The sequence below is a fragment of the Eleginops maclovinus genome, chromosome 12 (genome assembly GCF_036324505.1).
Source record: "Eleginops maclovinus isolate JMC-PN-2008 ecotype Puerto Natales chromosome 12, JC_Emac_rtc_rv5, whole genome shotgun sequence".
NCBI classification, from domain to species: Eukaryota; Metazoa; Chordata; class Actinopteri; order Perciformes; family Eleginopidae; genus Eleginops; species Eleginops maclovinus.
Window position 1 is genome coordinate 27,214,835 of NC_086360.1, and position 20,439 is coordinate 27,235,273.

Below are 20,439 nucleotides of genomic sequence, written 5' to 3' on the forward strand. Positions count from 1 at the left end.
TCCTGAAATTGACTCTCTTGAAAAATCCAGTTTGTTTTAAACACTGACTGATGATCCTGAATGTATGTCTGAAACAGGTGTAAGCTGTTGACGTACCAGGAGGACCTCCCTCAGATCTCCGTGGTCTTCATCTTCGTGAACGAGGCCCTGTCGGTGATCCTGCGCTCCGTCCACAGTGTGGTCAACCACACTCCGGCTCACGTGCTCAAGGAGATCATCCTGGTGGACGACAACAGTGACAGCGGTAAGATCTTCCACAGCTCTGCTAGTATGATGAATTAATAAGGACTTCTGGACAATTGTGTTTAACCCCTGGTGTCTTCTGTGGGATATTGATAGTGGTCACTGACTGTATCCTCTCTGACGTTAAATCCTGAAGCCTGTAGAGCCTGCAGTTCATTTCTCTACTTGTTCAGTGGAGACAGTCACCCTATTTGTTACCATTTCTTTCCTGGTGGAACATGAGTGTCAACGTCGAGAAGTCGTTGTTGTTGTTATGCTATTTTTTCTCATGGATGTTGTCGGTGTGTGTGACTCTCCTTGTGTGTTGGTTTGTGAGTAACACTCGAAGACACGGAGAGAGACCCCTGAGGGCGGATGATTCGTGAACACTGGGCTTTCACATAGCTTAAACAAAAGAGGCGAGAGAAAGGATGGGATTTGTCTGGTCCTTTTCCCAACTGCTGCGTATACTACAGTCTCCATGGTGATGTGGGCTTCAGTCGCCTCCGCACCATCGAGGCTGACAATGCTCGGCTCCATATCCTTAAAGCTTTCCAGTTTTCAGAGCGAGGGACAATGAACTAGATTTCAGACGACACTTGGCCCTCCTTCGCTTGGCACAGAGTTACAGGGCTGCCTCCCTCAGGCTGGCGAGTAGAAAAAGGACGCGGGAATAACATACTGAAAGAAGAAGGCCGAGCAAGAGTCACCACTGGCACATCTCCACTCTCCGCCGAGGCACTAACAGCCTACCATTAAACAGACTCCGTTAGAAGCCAGAGTATAAATGGGAGCCAACCCTTCCTCTCATTATATCAGTCAGTCTCTTCCATACATTTCGCCCTGCAAGGGTTCTCCTATTTTCAAAACTCAAGGGCTTTATAGTCAGGCACAGGAGTAAAAGTACAAGTACTCAGATCTTGTACTTGAGTAAAGTAGAAGTACTCAGATCTTGTACTTGAGTAAAGTAGAAGTACTTGAGTAAAAGTAGAAGTACTCAGGTCTTGTACTTGAGTAAAGTAGAAGTACTCAGATCTTGTTCTTGAGTAAAAGTAGAAGTACTCAGATCTTGTTCTTGAGTAAAAGTAGAAGTACTCTGATCTTGTACTTGAGTAAAGTAGAAGTACTTGAGTAAAGTAGAAGTACTCAGGTCTTGTACTTGAGTAAAGTAGAAGTACTCAGATCTTGTTCTTGAGTAAAAGTAGAAGTACTCTGATCTTGTACTTGAGTAAAGTAGAAGTACTCAGATCTTGTACTTGATTAAAGTAGAAGTACTCAGATCTTGTACTTGAGTTAAAGTAGAAGTACTCAGATCTTGTACTTGAGTAAAGTAGAAGTACTCAGATCTTGTACTTGAGTAAATTAGAAGTACTTGAGTAAAAGTAGAAGTACTCAGGTCTTGTACTTGAGTAAAGTAGTACTCAGGTATTGTACTTGAGTAAAGTAGAAGTACTCAGGTCTTGTACTTGAGTAAAGTAGAAGTACTCAGATCTTGTACTTGAGTAAAGTAGAAGTACTCAGATCTTGTACTTGAGTAAAGTAGAAGTACTCAGGTCTTGTTCTTGAGTAAAGTAGAAGTACCAGAGTGTAGGAATACTCTGTCACAGTGAAAGTATTCAAAATGTTCCTCCAGTAAAGTAGAAAGTACTCTCCTCTAAATGTACTTAAAGTAGCGACAGTAAAAGTAGTCATTGTCTGATTGGTCCATTTCAGAATAATATCTCTGATATGTTTTATAATGATTGATCATTAAAGTGTTCTCAGAGCTGGTAAAGGTGCAGCTAGTTCTAATGGCTTTGTATACTGCAGGGTAGCTGCTGGATTTACTGCAGGTGAACTAAAGTCTGATTTAAGGGAGATTATATTTACCATCATTAATCCAGATCTGCCTAGCAACTGAAGTTATTCAATAAATGTAGTGGAGTAAAAGTACACCATTTACCTCAAAATTGTACTTGCTTTCCAATATTCTTGACATAGAAATAAGTAATGGAAGAAGGAATAGAAATAAACTTTATTATTCAGTTTAATTAAATATTATCTCCCCTCTCCTGCAAACATTTTATTATTCTGTGTAAAAGGAAAGAGCAAAAACTCCCATTGAAGTCTCTTTTGAAAACTTTGTAGTAGTACATCGGGTCATTGTTAATTGTTACTTTAATGTTAAAAGGATAAAAGACCGTGTAATTCGAAAGGTTTTAATGAACATAGTGAACCCAAAGAGAAGTACTGTCTGACTAAGCGTGTCTTTTTTCAAGGTTTTGTCCCAGTGTTGCTTCCCTATTATCAATCTGAAGCTCTAAAACCCTCTCTGCACCACCTGGCCAGCACCACACTGCAGACAGACAGTCGGTTAGCTTCTAACTGATGAACATAATGGAGCATTTAGCAGCTAAAGACTCAGATACCTCTCTCAGGATTCAGTGGAGATTGATTACAGGCTGAAGCGGTGGAGAAAATTGGGCTTACATTCACCAAGGTGCCTGAAATCCAACTACTAATAACTGTGGCTTTCAGCTTCACATTATCAGCTTTAGACGGTGATGTGAAGTCAATGTTGCATTTATTGTTTGCATCGTGATAACAATGAATGCTGATTCAAGCATTTACAGAAAGAGGAAAAGCCCACTGAATAAGCAATGCAAGAGGTTTGGACAGCCTTAATTTGTTGATGTCAGATATTTTCATTTTTACACACAAAGTTGGTATCCCATTTCCACTAATTAAACCCCAGAGATTTCCCTCATTTCCCTCAATGACACCTCAGGCATTGAATCTGTTAGATTTCAGTTGTTACAAGCAAAGGAGTAGCAAATTAAAGAGGCCCTATTGAACTTTGGGGGGGGGGGGGGCGTTCTCTTTCCTGTAGTGATTTATATAGATTTTGGTGCATGTAAAGGGTCTGTAAAGACTAAAATCCCAAACTTTTATAGTTTAGTAACATCACCTGTGCTTTTATTGGCTAGCGCTCCAACACATTGTACGTGAGAGGCTAAGGGGCGGGACAACAGAGCCGGCCAGCTAACCAGTCAGAGCAGACTGGGCTCTGGTTTCAGACAGAGGGTGAAAAGAGGTGCTCTAGCACAGGCAGTATGAGAAACATAAAGAGCTTTTTGAGCATTAAAGCATGGAGACATGTCCCAGTAGAGGCACTACATATGACCTTTTTAAATATGTTGTACAGCAGCAAGCCAAAAACAGAGAGCTGAACCCTCATTACAACTTCTCACCTTTGTTAACATTAGTGTGCAGTTCACTGACATCGCGCTGAAAGGTGTGGATGTTTCTGCTGCTCACTCGTGCACGTTTGGTACAAATTCAGATCACTCCCGCTAACCGACACATCCGTCAGTGGCGCTAACTGTATGTTTACACACAGTGATGATGATGTGTGCAGAAGTGTGAGACGTTTCCCGGGAGCCGCTCTGCTGTGACATTAGACAATTAACATGCAGGCGGCGCTGCTTGACCTTTTCTGGATGGCTCGGCGTGTCCCCTCTCATTTAAACAAGGCTCAGTGAGATGAGTGGAGGTACAGCCACACTCTCCTGGCATAATAAATCAAGCGCGGGAGGCATGTTTGCTTTGTAGCCACGACACATTTCCTCCGTTGACATTTATTGGTGGCTGAGAGGTTTATTCCCAGCGCTGGATCCAACGCTCTGAACTAAAGTCACATTCCCAGTGATGGGCTTTGGCTGTGTGTGTGTGTGGCAAAACAATTCATCGTTGTTTGCTATGTTAGCACAAAAAAAAAAGGCTTAATGAGCCCTACAAGATCCAATTCCAGCAAAATACCACCACCAAATTGATAACTTAATGATTCATATAATGAAACAGGATATAAACTGAGCAGCGGTTGAATACAGCTCGTGTTAATTTCGAGTGGAGCTGAATTACTTTAAACATTGCGTACATTAAATGGGATTAAGTGATGGAGGAGTGGCTCGCTAATGTACTGCAGGATATTTGTTTTTGTAAAAAACACTGTTTTTATTTCCTACGATAAACTTCTTTGTGTCGAATTGAGCTTAGTTTTTGGGGGGGAAATGTTGTGTCTATTAAAAGTCTAAATGACTCTACAGAGAGATAATCAGATATCGCTTTGTAAACTGCAGAAGAAATAAGATGAAAAATTGGGGAAAAAGGTAATAATAATAATAATAATAATAACAATAATAATAATAATGATAATAATAACAATAATAATACTAATAATAATGATAATAATAATAATAATAATAATAATAATGATAATAATAATAATAATAATAATAATGATAATAATAATAATAATAATAATATGTAATAATAATAATAATAACAATAATAATAATAATAACAATAATAATAATAATAACAATAATAATAATAATAATAATAATAATAATAACAATAATAATAATAATAATAATAATAACAATAATAATAACATAAATGAACAAATAATAAAATATAAGATATGAATAAAAAACGTATAAAGGAATTATACAAAAAACAATGAATTGATAATGTGTTCATTAACATTCTGCAGAATTTGTATTCGCTACATAACATTTATTTGGTGTTATTTAGTTTACTTTGAGCTCAGTAAACTTAATTTCCTTTGCTCAAAGTAAACTTTATTGTCAACCTTCTGTGCGTGAGATACAGATAGGGAAATTGAAGTGATGTTTCTCACAACCCTGAGGAATACAAGTTTAAATATCTACAAATACATAAACAAACATTCCCACATTAAGAGGCATGAATACAAATCAAAATATAAAGGCACAACAGTGAATATATACAAAAATAACAGTCACTTATACACAGATCAAGATGTAATGCAAAGGATTGCCCATAGCAGCCTAAAGTGTCTGGTTCCGGATGTCCGTCTCTCTCTGTGTGTTTTTATATTAAATCTGAATCTTAATAAACTGCTTCCTATCACTACTTGCACTAAGAGGGAAGTAGAGTATGAGCAGGTTATACAATGCATTAAGAAAAATGAGGATAGGTGATTTAAAAACCGAGGTTTGAATGTAATCCAGGTTAAAGAGTTCGTTCCTGGTGGTTGTGTTCCTTATAATTTAACCGTCAGTGATACAGAATTTTAAATGAATAATAAGTAGGTTAAAGAAGGAGGAGGGAAAAAACATGCACCCATTTTCCACCTTGCTGTTCCCAGTAAGGGGTGGATAACCTCCGTACTGCTGACACACCGCTGCACTGGTTATTTCCGTTGTGCACAGGTCGACTGCCAGAACGCTCTCCACTTACAGTGAGGGGTCTGTACTGTCTCACTGCATGTGGATACTACTCCAGGGTGGGGAGTATCATCTTACATTAGTTTTTGAATATTTGATAGACCTCACATGACTTGTGGTTAGATGGTTTACATGTTCGATAACCTCACTAGGTTGGGAGGGGGTTATCAGTAACCTAATCTGAGATCACAATATTAAATACAAATAAATATAAGAGAACATCTTTATCATAATATAATAAGAGGTTTACCTTTTTAAATATATGATTTATTTATTGTATTTTATTCATTTATTATTGTTTTAATATTTTTAAAATATATTTATTTAATTTTATGTTTTTTGTTTTAATTATCTGTATAGTTATTATATATTGTTTTTCTCTAACTGTTACTTTTGGACTCCCCAATATTAAATGCAATGCTAATAAATAAAAGAGAAAAGATATACTGAAAGAAAAATAATATGTCAACCTTTTAAATATATGATTTCTTTCCTACTGTTTTTATTTTACTTTATTTATTTATTAGTATGTTAATTAATTATTTCATTTAATTTATTTTTATTCATTTATTAATTATTATTTTGTATATTTTGTATTTGTTTCTATTTAAAACTGTTTTGCTGTTTTTAGCCTAGAATTTATGTTAAAATCAGGAGTTCATATTCTGAGCAAAGTGCATCTGTTAAAGAACTGAGTCAATAAAATAAATTCAACAAAGAAGAACATCTGTTGTGTAGCAGAGACTTTAACTTTTGTAAACACACAATGAAACACGACTGACGGTTGTGAGGCTGATCTCTCTGGATCAGAAGCAGAGAATCCTGCAGCTTATTCTGAATACAGGTGCACTGCAAGTTAGTGAGCACATAAAAGGCACTTTGTAGGAGGATTTATTTCAGGCTTTGTTGCATGCAAGTTTACCTCAGTTTAAATAATCCAAAGCAAGTTCTCTGTGCCATCTATTCTTAACACAGCGGCTTTCATAATCTCCCTTGTCGCCGAAAGGAATTCATGGTGCTCTCGCAGTCTACTAAGCATTCATTTAAAAATTCCTAGTATGATGGATAGTTATTTATCCTCCGCTATGTTTCACCGCTAGTCCTTTTTAAAATGTATTCCCCACTCCATAACTCTCCGTCGGTGGACACAGTCCAATGTTTTATTTGCTAGGATCAGAGCGAGGCACCATAACTTCTCTCCTTCCAGTAATTATTGCACCCTAATAGCTTTTATCATATTGCAGCTGCAGGGCCGGCTGATGATGAAGGAGGCCCAGGTTCAAAACCTTCAACAGTGCAAAGGAAACAAGGCTGGAGCTTTTTAAAGAGGCCGACGCAGCTTTTAACGGCGACCAATCAAACCAGGAATGCAGTGGATTCGAGCCTCGTTATTTCTGAGTGATCGTACGTGTCATAAATGCTAAATGCTAACAGCGTGCTAATTTGTTCAGAAACGCTTTAGACCTAACAATAAAAAGAGAGATGGAAGACTAAAGGAAGGTCGAACTGTGAGCTCTTTGATATCAATGTGAAGTTCAATTTAAGGGAACTATTTGTATATTTTTGCTTTTCTTTTTGATTTGAAACTCCTTGTGGCTGGTTAAGGGTAACTTAACACCAGGTTTGCTAAATATAGACAATAAACATCCACGTTTGCATTCCATTAGTGTTGAAGAAGCTACTTACACTCAAATTAACAATAGGTAAAATTGCTGTAGAATCACCAGGATTATCAATAAGTGTATGAAAGACACGCCCCTTTTGGCTAAGATAATATGATTCATTATCAAACTATAGTTCAATATTTTGTCTGATTGAGTTTTTCATTTACATCCCATCCTCTGCAAAAAGTCTCTGGATAAATCTGAGGAACATGAGATGATAAGATGGGGAGGAAATGTAAAATAATATATTCCTCTTTTAAGAACATATTTCTAATATTTCAATTGAAACAAAAAACGAAGACATCTCTGAAGTCACCTCTTTTCACCCTCTGTCTGAAACCAGAGCCCAGTCTGCTCTGATTGGTTAGCTGGCCGGCTCTGTTGTGATTGGTCAACCGCCTAGAGATGTCCCGCCCCTTAGCCTATCAAGTACAATGTGTTGGAGCGCTTGTCAATAGAGGTGTGACTGTTATGTGGTGATGTCACTATGTTCAGGAAGTAAACAAAGGAGTCCAATGGCATTTCAGGTAGGGAGCACAGGGATTTTAGCCTTTGCAGACCATTGACATGCACCAAAACCTATACAACACACTAGAGGAAAGGGAAAACTCCAAAAGCATGATAGGGCTTCTTTAATCGTTAGAGTACATCCCCGGACTCTTGCAGGCAGACACAGAGAAAGTTTCCATGAGTGTTCGCCTTAATTTGGTGTCAAATGCTAACACCCGTTAGCTTCAAGGGTCACTGCTCCCCCTCTCTGTGTTATGTTATCCTTCCACTCGCTGACTCCCCACAGCCCCACAGAGAGGGGATTAGACAGTTCTCTTCTTTCTCTGTCTGATTTATGATGCGAGCCACACTGGCTAGGTGTGGATGCTGCTCAGAGCCACAAGCGTCCTTATTAATCTCTCCCTCAGAAAGTGGAGCGCTCAGCAGTAACCCAGAGGAGAAACTCAAACACTCATCCATCCTCCGACAAAACACAGGCGGCAATTTGTGCAACTGGCTGTTTATCCGGGGAAACTTTATTTTTTAAAGTTATGACAGCCACACTCGTCTGGGAGAGCAGAGACGGAGAGATGTTGTAATCCAGCTGGAATAAAGACGTCAGATGGGATGATCAAATGGATTTCTATATGTTAGTTGGATTTGATTTATGAGCGTCGAGGCTGCCGAAATCAAACCAGTTTCTCGTTTAAAATGCATGAGCCCTCGGTGTAGGTTTTACCTTCCTCATTAGTTTTACTTTCTTTCCCCGAGCTCAACCATGTATATTTAAATGTGCCAGGTAGGGCCTCTCGTCACACCAATGTATTGCACTTCTTAAGGAAATATTTAGAGTAAGAGGTTTTGACTTATTCTCTTTACATTTACAAAAGTAGGCTACCAGCAGTGGCTCAGTCAGTACGGCTTGGACTGGGAATTGAAGGGGTTGCTGGTTCAAGTCCCAGAACAAACCTAAAATATGGAGTGTGGACCATGGTCAAGGCACCGGACACCCCCACTAGGATGGGTTGAATGCAGAGGTCAAATTTCCCTGTGTGTGCTCTGTGCATGTGTGAAAAATGTAAGAGGGTTTCATCCTCCGATTCTTATAGCATTGTGGCATCGAGTGAAGGTGGATGTGATGGTGCTGCAACACATTTTTTGATGGGTGGAAATGTTAGTTAAATCTCCCATTATGAATCCCAGATATCTTTCATTGTACTTTTTGACTTTTGAGTTAAAACTGTCAAGCAGGTCAAAATATGTCAGAGCGGGTTATAGGGTATTAAGTTATAAAATTAAAGAGTCCTCTCCTGCTGATGTTCAGGTGTATATCAGTATGTAGTGTCTCTACTTTAAAGAGTCCTCTCCTGCTGATGTTCAGGTGTATATCAGTATGTAGAGTCTCTACTTTAAAGAGTCCTCTCCCGCTGATGTTCAGGTGTATATCAGTACGTAGAGTCTCTACTTTAAAGAGTCCTCTCCTGCTGATGTTCAGGTGTATATCAGTATGTAGTGTCTCTACTTTAAAGAGTCCTCTCCTGCTGATGTTCAGGTGTATATCAGTATGTAGTGTCTCTACTTTAAAGAGTCCTCTCCTGCTGATGTTCAGGTGTATATCAGTATGTAGAGTCTCTACTTTAAAGAGTCCTCTCCTGCTGATGTTCAGGTGTATATCAGTATGTAGAGTCTCTACTTTAAAGAGTCCTCTCCTGCTGATGTTCAGGTGTGTATCAGTATGTAGAGTCTCTACTTTAAAGAGTCCTCTCCTGCTGATGTTCAGGTGTGTATCAGTATGTAGTGTCTCTACTTTAAAGAGTCCTCTCCTGCTGATGTTCAGGTGTATATCAGTATGTAGTGTCTCTACTTTAAAGAGTCCTCTCCTGCTGATGTTCAGGTGTATATCAGTATGTAGTGTCTCTCCTGGGACATGTCTCCATGCTTTAAGGTTCAAAAAGCTCTTTATTTTTCTCATACTGCCTGTGACGCAGCACCTCTTTTCACCCTCCGTCTGAAACCAGAGCCCAGTCTGCTCTAATTGGTTAGCTGGCTGGGTCTGTTGTGATTGGTCAACCCGCTTGGAGATGTCCCGCCCCCTAGAGTATCATGTAAAATGTGTTGGAGCGCTAGCCAATAGAAGCACGTAAACAAGGTTTCTGGAGGGTACTCTGGGATTTTAGCCTTTGCAGACCATTTTCTTGCACTAAAACCTATAAACCACTGTAAAGATTTCATTCAGAAATCTCTTGTTCTTGCTCAGGATTGGAGGGCTTTTCACTGTAAGGTGAGACTGCTGGTGCTACATGCAGGTAGCTAGGCTAATGCTAAGCTAGATGATGATGATCAGTATTTTTCACACATTCACCGCCGGCTTGTTAAACATTTAGATCTGGTTTTCTATTCCTATACTTGTTGAATACTGAGGACCTGTGTTGTGTATTTGGAGGCTTTGGAGTTGTCTAGCTTGAGGTAACAGCTAATGTAAAGTTGAGTGAGCTGCTAATGTGACAAATAAGTTTAGCTGTTGAATAATGACTTAGTTATGTAATTACTTTTCAAAGTGTAATGAGAAACTGATTGCATTGTTCTTCTTACTCGCCTGACAATGTTTCCCATCACTTTTGTTTTTAGCCGAAGTCCTGAAATTAAGACTCAAGTGAAGTTGGACGATTCTGAAAGTACATTATCATTTGCTACAGCTGCCTGGTTAGTGTCCTCACCACTCATTCGGATGTCATTTAAAGGACGATTCTCTCTAATCTTCCCTCTTGCAGTGGAGCTGAAATTCAACTTGGACCAATATGTGAACAAGCGCTACCCGGGCCTGGTGAAGATCGTGAGGAACAGCAAGCGGGAAGGCCTGATCAGAGCCCGGATTCACGGGTGGAACGCCGCCACGGCTCCCGTCGTTGGATTCTTTGATGCCCACGTCGAGTTCAACACTGGCTGGTAAGAGAAGGTCACATTTGACACACTCCTCTTGTCCTTTCTCATCTTTAATGTCCATGCTTTGCTTTTTATGTTTGCACTACAGAAGGATGTCATGTCCGATTATTATCGTGGAAATATGCAGTTTAGTGAGCCGCAAGCGAATGTCAACTCAAGCTGACACAGCTCTTTTTCTGCTACTTTGTACTTCCCCACTACATTTCAGAGATAAATGGTGTACTTTTATTCCTCTACATTTATTTAACCCCTTTAGTTGCTAGGCAGATTTGGATTAATGATGTGAGATATAATCTCCCTTAAATCAGACTTTAGTTCACCTGCAGTAAATCCAGCAGCTACCCTGCAGTATACAAAGCCATTAGAACTAGCTGCACCTTTACCAGCTCTGAGAACACTTTAATGATCAATCATTATAAAACATATCAGAGATATTATTCTGAAATGGACCAATCAGACAATGACTACTTTTACTGTCACTACTTTAAGTACATTTAGAGGAGAGTACTTTCTACTTTCACTGGAGGAACATTTAGAATACTTTTACTGTGACAGAGTATTCCTACACTCTGGTACTTCTACTTTACTCAAGTACAGGATCTGAGTACTTTTACTTTACTCAAGAACAAGATCTGAGTACTTGTACTTTACTCAAGTACAAGACCTGAGTAATTCTACTTTTACTCAAGTACAAGACATGAGTACTTCTACTTTACTCAAGTACAAGACCTGAATACTTCTACTTTTACTCAAGTACAAGATCTGAGTACTTCTACTTTACTCAAGTACAAGATCTGAGTACTTCTACTTTACTCAAGACCAATACCTGAGTACTTCTACTTTACTCAAGTACAAGATCTGAGTACTTCTACTTTACTCAAGTACAAGACCTGAATACTTCTACTTTTACTCAAGTACAAGATCTGAGTACTTCTACTTTACTCAAGTACAAGATCTGAGTACTTCTACTTTACTCAAGAACAAGACCTGAGTACTTCTCCCACCTTTGCTTGCAGGTAACTCAAGTTTTAAAATGAATGTAGTGAAGTAGAAAGTACAATACTTCCCTTTGAATTATAACGGAGTAGAAGTAAAATACCTCAAATGTCCATCTTGAGTACGGTACTTGAGTAAAAGTACCCCCCCCCCCCGCCACCACTGGCAGTGACACTTGTTATTAGTCAGGGTTTATCATGAATAAACTCTCCTTCATCTCCTCTGTATAAGTGATGGGTTTGTTTCGAGCTGAATAAAACGACAGCACAATTTAAATCAGCTGTCCGGTACACACACCCGCTGACAGGATGGAGAGGTGAGAGTGAGAGTAATTAAAGAGGGAGCACACATTTCCAGCGTTTCCACATAATCTCACCTGCCGGCTCGGGGCTTATGCTGCAATATGAAATGACTTCAGGGGGTCTCAGCCCAATGTCTGCCGGCTGCTCCGCTTTACCCGCAAACAAGTCACTCAGACACATGTAATTGGCACCTTATTTGAGCCTGTCGCGTTGTCAGTATGTGAAGAGGAAGAGTAGCTATTGTTCCCTGGGAAGCTGTCTGGGAGGAAGGAGGAGGAAGAGGAGGAAGAGGAAGGATCAAGGTGAGGACAAGGAGGGATCAAGAGGAGGGATGGAGGGATGGAGGGGAGGACAAGGGGGGAGGAAAGGGAGGAGAAGGAGGAGGGAAGGACCAAGAGGATGAGAGGGAGGAAGAGTAGGAGGGATGTAGGAAGAGGAGGGATGACTGGGAGGACAAGGTGGGATGAAGGATGAAGAGGAAGAGGAGGAGGAGGAGGAGAGATGGAGTAGGAGGAGAGATGGAGGAGGAGGAGGGAGGAGTAAAGGAGGAAGATGAAGAGGAGGAGGGATGGAGGATGAGGGGAAGGGAGAGGAGGAGGAGGAGGATAAGGAGGGATGGAGGGAAAAGGAGGAGGAGGAAAGATGAGGAGGAGGGAGAGGAGGAGGACAAGGAGGGAGGAAGAGGAGGGATAAAGTTGAGGACAAGTTGGGATGAAGGAGGAAGAGGAGGAGGACTGGAGGAGCAGGAGGAGGAGGAAGAGAGATGGAGGAAGAGGAGAAGGAGAGATGGAGGAAGAGGAGGAGGAGGAGGAGGAGGAGAGATTTGTTCCGGTTATAGAATGTTAACGTGTCCATATATGGAGTTCCTCTATTTTGCCGATCTTGCCATCAGGCTTGTAAACAGTTAGTATAACACTTTTCTAAATCAAGGTAAAGAAAGGCAATTCATGATGATTGTATAAGCACAAACACACAAGAAAATATAACAAGTGAATACATTTCCTGCTGAAAATACTGTAAATACTTTAAATCCTGTAAATCCTTTAAATACTTTAAGCTGCATAAATGTCTAAACTTCCCATCAAACTGCAGGACAGTAAAATGACAGTAGTAGAATTTTCCGAGGAGAAGTAATTGTAGTAGTAGTATTATTTGTAGTAGTTATATTCATAGTAGAAGTATTTCTGGTCATATGTTTAGTAGTCTTAATCAAAGTATTATTAGTAGTAGCGTTTATAGTAGAATTTGTAGTAGTTGAATCTTATCTTAGAAGTACTTGGAAGTAGAAGAAGTAATATTCATCATTGTAGTCAAAGCAGTACAAGTGTCAGTAAGGAAGTACTGTATATGGAGAAGTAGTAGAGTACCAGTGAAAAAGCTTGGTATTTAAAATATATATAAAATATCCACCATTTGATTCTACCTGAACGATGACTGAGTTTCAGTGTCAGTACAAAACAAGATACCAACAGAAAAGGAAGCAGTCTAGATTTCCAACCTAACAGGTGAAGGCTTTGCTCGGTCCCAGTATCAATACAACTACATATGTTTCTTTGAAATGAACATAAAGAAGCATTGCCAACATCCTTCTGCAGTATATAAACTGCCTCATGAACACAGGAGACATAGGTATCAGTAGAAGCAGGCTTTCTGTTCACTTAATTTACTAGTAGAGCTCTAAAGAAGGTCCCTCTTTGTTATGAAAGCTCTGCGGGTCAGGGTGAGCGTGACCCTGTTAGGAAAACATTGTCTACCCTGTATTCCTCTGACACTTACCACCAAACACTTCAACCTTGTAACCCCTGCAGTGATTCTCTTTAAAGCACCTGTTTGGTAGCATGAACGCCCAGAGGCTGGGAGAAAAAGTTCCTTATGTGCCTCAACGCTGATGATAATTGATACCCAGGTGAAGCCCTTGTCGGTTTCCCATCTGCTCCAAAATAGACGTTCCTTTCATGCCCCCACGCAGTCCGCTCACCTACGTAAAAGGTTTCCTCTTCCTCCGCGCATTCTCGCTTTGAGTTAGTTCACCTGCTGCCAAAGTGTGAGTTTTCACACACCTCTCTCACCCACATACCCGCCTCCACGCTCCTTTAATAAGTCTTTCATTGCTTTAGAGGGAGGGTTTATTTACAGGAAGCAGATGTGGAAGAAGTACTCAGATCTTGTGTTTGAGTAAAGTAGAAGTACTCAGATCTTGTGCTTGAGTAAAAGTAGAAGTACTCAGATCTTGTGTTTGAGTAAAAGTAGAAGTACTCAGGTCTTGTGCTTGAGTAAAAGTAGAAGTACTCAGATCTTGTTCTTGAGTAAAAGTAGAAGTACTCAGATCTTGTACTTGAGTAAAGTAGAAGTACTCAGGTCTTGTTCTTGAGTAAAGTAGAAGTACTCGGGTCTTGTGCTTGAGTAAAAGTAGAAGTACTCAGATCTTGCACTTGAGTAAAGTAGAAGTACTCAGATCTTGTACTTGAGTAAAAGTAGAAGTACTCGGGTCTTGTGCTTGAGTAAAGTAGAAGTACTCAGGTCTTGTTCTTGAGTAAAAGTAAAAGTACTCAGATCTTGTACTTGAGTAAAGTAGAAGTACTCTGATCTTGTACTTGAGTAAAAGTAGAAGTACTCGGGTCTTGTGCTTGAGTAAAGTAGAAGTACTCAGATCTTGTACTTGAGTAAAGTAGAAGTACTCAGATCTTGTACTTGAGTAAAAGTAGAAGTACTCGGGTCTTGTGCTTGAGTAAAAGTAGAAGTACTCAGATCTTGCACTTGAGTAAAGTAGAAGTACTCAGATCTTGTTCTTGAGTAAAGTAGAAGTACTCAGATCTTGTACTTGAGTAAAGTAGAAGTACTCAGGTCTTGTTCTTGAGTAAAGTAGAAGTACTCAGGTCTTGTACTTGAGTAAAGTAGAAGTACTCAGATCTTGTTCTTGAGTAAAGTAGAAGTACTCAGATCTTGTACTTGAGTAAAGTAGAAGTACTCAGGTCTTGTTCTTGAGTAAAGTAGAAGTACTCAGATCTTGTACTTGAGTAAAAGTAGAAGTACTCGGGTCTTGTGCTTGAGTAAAAGTAGAAGTACTCAGATCTTGCACTTGAGTAAAGTAGAAGTACTCAGATCTTGTTCTTGAGTAAAGTAGAAGTACTCAGATCTTGTACTTGAGTAAAGTAGAAGTACTCAGGTCTTGTACTTGAGTAAAGTAGAAGTACTCAGGTCTTGTTCTTGAGTAAAGTAGAAGTACTCAGGTCTTGTACTTGAGTAAAGTAGAAGTACTCAGGTCTTGTACTTGAGTAAAGTAGAAGTACTCAGATCTTGTACTTGAGTAAAGTAGAAGTACCAGAGTGTAGGAATACTCTGTCTCAGTAAAAGTATTCTAAATGTTCCTCCAGTGAAAGTAGAAAGTACTCTCATCTAAATGTACTTAAAGTAGCGACAGTAAAAGTAGTCATTGTCTGATTGGTCCATTTCAGAATAATATCTCTGATATGTTTTATAATGATTAATCATTAAAGTGTTCTCAGAGCTGGTAAAGGTGCAGCTAGTTCTAATGGCTTTGCATACTGCAGGGTAGCTGCTGGATTTACTGCAGGTGAACTACAGTCTGATTTAAGGGAGATTATATTTACCTTCATTAATCCAGATCTGCCTAGCAACTAAAGGTATAAAATGTATGTAGTGAAGTAGAAGTACAAAGTAGCAAAAGTAAAAGTTTGTCAAAAGTGTACTGAAGTAAAGTAGTTGGGTGAACTTCTAACAGAAGGTCAATGAAAGGTAGCGCCCTGTGATTCCCCTGCAACAGATACTAGGTGAAGGCATATATAAAGAAGGTGACATTTATAATCTACTGTATGTCTGCAGATGTCTCTGTGCCGCTGCTTTTCATTCAGATAGATTCACTTGTGCTGTGTACACTATCTATTTGCCACTGTGGGAGAAGCCCCCCTTATTTATCATAATATGATTATTCACCATGCACATTCAGCGATAAGTGTGATGGATGGCTCCTGGAGTTGTTGTGGTGAGTCTCCCTCAGTGACCTTGTGCGTACCGAGCCAGAGACCGAGCCGCAGAGCCGTGATTCATCCAGCTGAGTGCATTTGCAGCAGAAAAACGTATTGCTGGTTGCATTATTGTTAAAGCGAACATAATTGCACCGTACTGTGTTGTGCACTTGATAGCTGTTTCACATCCCTCACACCATGTTGAGTTAAGAAGCGAGCGGGTTTTTTTTTACACCAGAAGAAAGATGGAATCAGATTTGCTTTGCTTTAATACGAGGATATGAAATCGTTGCCTATCATTAAGGCGGTATTGCATCAGCTAAATGTTCATAATCCATCTCCTCTCACGCTTATGTGCACCCATTCTTCAGAAAAACGGCCGTCCATTCTGCTCCAAACGGGCCCCGTTTCCCCCTCCGCGCTCTCTGTAAATAAGCAGGATTAATGGTGGGAAATGGGAGCGTGTTGTAATTAGGACCTTCTGTGTGCTTCCATGCAGCTGCCGAGGGGGGAAATTGATATTTATTTGGTTTTCTGAAGTCCCTGCACAGTCACAATCTCAGGTTATTAACGATTAATGATTAGAAGTGTAGCAGCCGCTCCCCACTGAGTGTGTGCTGCAGATAAGATTGTCATTGCAGGGAGGTTGTAATGAAAAACATGCTTCAGAAAGCAAACCCTTGATGAATTTTGAACGCTCCGTTGCAATGTGACCCGAGGAGTTTATCTGAAATAAAGCAAACCTGGTTGAATTCATAGAAGTAAGGAATGGGTAAAACTAACCTCCGCCTCCTGTAATTATAAAATGTATAAGATTGGTCACATTATGATTAGATATACTGTAAGTAGCTGCAGGAGGAGAGGTAGTGTATTAAATTTAATGGTACAAACTTCTTAGAGTTCTTGAAGGCTGAATAGCAAAAGTACGTCATGTTTTTCATCAGTTTTTTATCCGTCATGAGACGTGAGAAAAGGCTGCAGTATTTCTTAGTGCTTCACAGAGCAGAGGCCAGGCAGAACAAGGCGTATTCCACCTTTACATTTATATCGTATTAGCCATATCCTGAGCAAATACACTTATTGCACAGCTATTCATGCTCTGCGTTTCAATATCTACCACAAAAAGCCCGGATGCCATTGAGTGGCAGGAATGAGTCCAAAAACCTCAGAAATAAGTCAGTCTAAATTAAAAAAAACAGCTGTTGCTAACAAGTCTCTAAATCAGACGGCTAAACATCATCCGGCCCAACATTAGCCGCCTTTAGCTTAGGGGTGGTGACGTGAAGTCATGTGACCGCGCTGTAGTTCCTTTATAGCCCAACACTAGCCGCCTTTAGCTTAGCGGTGGTGACGTGAAGTCATGTGACCGCGCTGTAGTTCCTTTATAGCCCAACATTAGCCACCTTTAGCTTAGGGGTGGTGACATGAAGTCATGTGACCGCGCTGTAGTTCCTTTATAGCCCAACATTAGCCGCCTTTAGCTTAGCTGTGGTGACGTGAAGTCATGTGACCGTGCTGTAGTTCCTTTATAGCCCAACACTAGCCGCCTTTAGCTTAGCGGTGGTGACGTGAAGTCATGTGACCGCGCTGTAGTTCCTTTATAGCCCAACATTAGCCACCTTTAGCTTAGCGGTGGTGACATGAAGTCATGTGACCGCGCTGTAGTTCCTTTATAGCCCAACACTAGCCGCCTTTAGCTTAGCGGTGGTGATGCTAAGTCATGTGACCGTGCTGTAGTTCCTTTATAGACCAACATTAGCCTCCTTTAGCTTAGCGGTGGTGACGTGAAGTCATGTGACTGTGCTGTAGTTCCTTTATAGACCAACATTAGCCTCCTTTAGCTTAGCGGTGGAGACGTGAAGTCATGTGACCGTGCTGTAGTTCCTTTATAGCCCAACATTAGCCGCCTTTAGCTTAGCGGTGGTGACGTGAAGTCATGTGACCGTGCTGTAGTTCCTTTATAGCCCAACACTAGCCGCCTTTAGCTTAGCGGTGGTGATGCTAAGTCATGTGACCGCGCTGTAGTTCCTTTATAGCCCAAGATTAGCCGCCTTTAGCTTAGCGGTGGTGATGCTAAGTCATGTGACCGCGCTGTAGTTCCTTTATAGCCCAAGATTAGCTGCCTTTAGCTTAGCGGTGGAGACGTGAAGTCATGTGACCGTGCTGTAGTTCCTTTATAGCCCAACACTAGCCGCCTTTAGCTTAGCTGTGGTGACGTGAAGTCATGTGACCCTGATTTCCTTTATAGCCTAACGTTAGCTTTTTACTTCTAGATTTCATTCACGCTTCAAAAGTGATTTCCTGTGGAAAAATCCCGTTGTGTTTTTGTGGAGGTAACCAGGGATCCAATGCAGAAATACGTCCTTACTGAATCACCAAAGTCAGTTGTTGCTTACAAGTGTCTTTATCAGACGACTAAACATCATCACGGCACACATTAGCCGCCATTAGCTTAGCGGTGGTGGCGTGAAGTCATGTGACCGTGCTGTAGTTCTTGTAGAAGCTTTCTGCTTCTGGAGATTGCATTAGTTCTTCAAAAATCATACAAGTGCTCGTGTAAGTATCATAAATGTGTGTTTGCCACAGATCTTTTTTTCTGCATTCATCCAAAATCCAATGGAAAAATCTGATGATCGGCTTCCAGAAAGGATGGACTCACTGCACCAGTCTATATCAAATTAAGATTCTGCACAGATATCTTTTTCACTTTTTTCAGACCGCATTTTTTATGCGCGTCAGCAGACTGGCCTATATTCATATGTGCTCTACATGTACATGTCTGAGGTTCTCTGGGATCTGTCAGGCAGCAGGACTGTGAACCAGCCTCGCACTTAAAGCGATTTGATTTGCTTAAAAATGCCTTGAGGCGCTGCGGGCTTCTTCTCAAAGATACACCATACACATTCACATACATCACATGCACACTGCAAACACAATGAACACTTTCAGAGTTATTTTGAAACACTTTAAAAGAGTCTCACCACACGGTGCTAATTAAAGTCTTCCTTCAGTGAGGGTATTCAAACACAGTAATCGTTGACTCCTCACTGCTCTTCGGTGTTCTCAATCCACATTTAGAAACTAACCCTGCTCACAACCTGTACTGTAAATCATGCAGGTGCTGCCTTCATATTAACACTGCAAGGTGTGTAGAAAAGCGTCTTGTTCTCTTTGCTTCAACATACTTAAAACCGCATGAGGATGAATAACTGACGAACTGTGATCTGCAAATACTTCCTGCATTATTTCTCCAAACTCAGCATTATCTGGTGTCACCTGCTCTGGATATAATTTGAAAGGTAGTTTGCTGTGATAGCTTCATGAATAGAGTATACCAAAAATAGACTCAAAATACTGTGTTGTGGTTAAGAGATGGGTTTTTTTTCCTTTCCTGTAGTGTGTTCTATAGGTTTCTATGCATGTAAATGGTCTACAAAGGCTTAAATCCCTGTTTTCCATCTACAGGGTGTTTCTCTCCCACACACTCCCTACCCCTGCCTGAAACACCTCCACTGGACTCATTTGTGGCATTAAATGAGACAAATAAAGAGCTTTTTGAGCATTAAAGCCTGTAAACGTGTCACAAGAGACAGAAATTACTTATAAGAACCTGAAAAATAGGAAGGAGAATCAAAACTCAAGAGATCTTGAAGGACTTTTACCAGTATGCCAAAATACTTCAGATTTTTGGTAGCATTTTCACTGAAATGGTTGTCCATCAATGCCACACACAGACAAACACACAACCTCCCTCTCTTATTTAAAGCTTTGGACAAGGGCACCACTGTCTCGAGCTGTTCCTTCATAGCCCAACAATAGCCACCTTTAGCTTAGCGGTGGTGACCTGAAGTCATGTGACCGTGCTGTAGTTCCTTTATAGCCCAACATCAGCCCCCTTTAGCTTAGCGGTGGTGACGTGAAGTCATGTGACCGTGCTGTAGTTCCTTTATAGCCCAACATTAGCCGCCTTTAGCTTAGCGGTGGAGACGTGAAGTCATGTGACCGTGCTGTAGTTCCTTCATAGCCCAACATTAGCCGCCTTTAGCTTAGCGGTGGTGACCTGAAGTCATGTGACCGTGCTGTAGTTCTTTTATAGCCCAACGTTAGCCGCCTTTAGCTTATTAAAGCGTGTACACATGCCGCAGTGGAGGCACAAAATACCAAAGTAAGCTGCAAAAACTAAAGGAGATCTGCTTCTCTGTGGGGTAACATTTTTTAGAGCCGTTTGTATCTCATAGGGGAGAGCTATAGGGTACAGAGCTGGGCAAAGGTAAAGCAGAGGGGGAAACACAGATGTAAATTGTGCAGTGATTTATTTATCCTAGCTTGTAACATGCTGTTCTGTTTGTTAAATTCCCAGAAATGTGTACTCAGCCTGTAGCTCCACAAAGGTACAGGCTATTATGAAAGACAAACAGTAACCCATGAAGAGTTCATAAATCAGAGCTGGTGCTTCAATATGAAGTGCTATAAGAAATGGCAGAGTGGATCGGCTGGCAGTGGAGGTTGTCAGCATGTATTCATAATATCGGATGAGTCATCGCTGGAAGGAGAGAAAAATCCTATTGTAACAGGAAGAGAGAATGAT

The 20,439-nt window shown here is 40.5% G+C and overlaps 1 protein-coding gene across 2 annotated transcripts in view; it reads left to right on the plus strand.

Moving 5' to 3' along the window:
- galnt9 (polypeptide N-acetylgalactosaminyltransferase 9) overlaps positions 1-20,439 on the plus strand; it is a 126,683-nt gene that overhangs the window by 52,784 nt on the left and 53,460 nt on the right. For both annotated transcript variants that reach the window (XM_063896503.1, XM_063896502.1), the window contains exons 3-4: positions 78-244; positions 10,396-10,570. In XM_063896503.1, the coding sequence (XP_063752573.1) occupies positions 78-244; positions 10,396-10,570 (342 nt within the window). The remainder of the gene's footprint in view (positions 1-77; positions 245-10,395; positions 10,571-20,439) is intronic.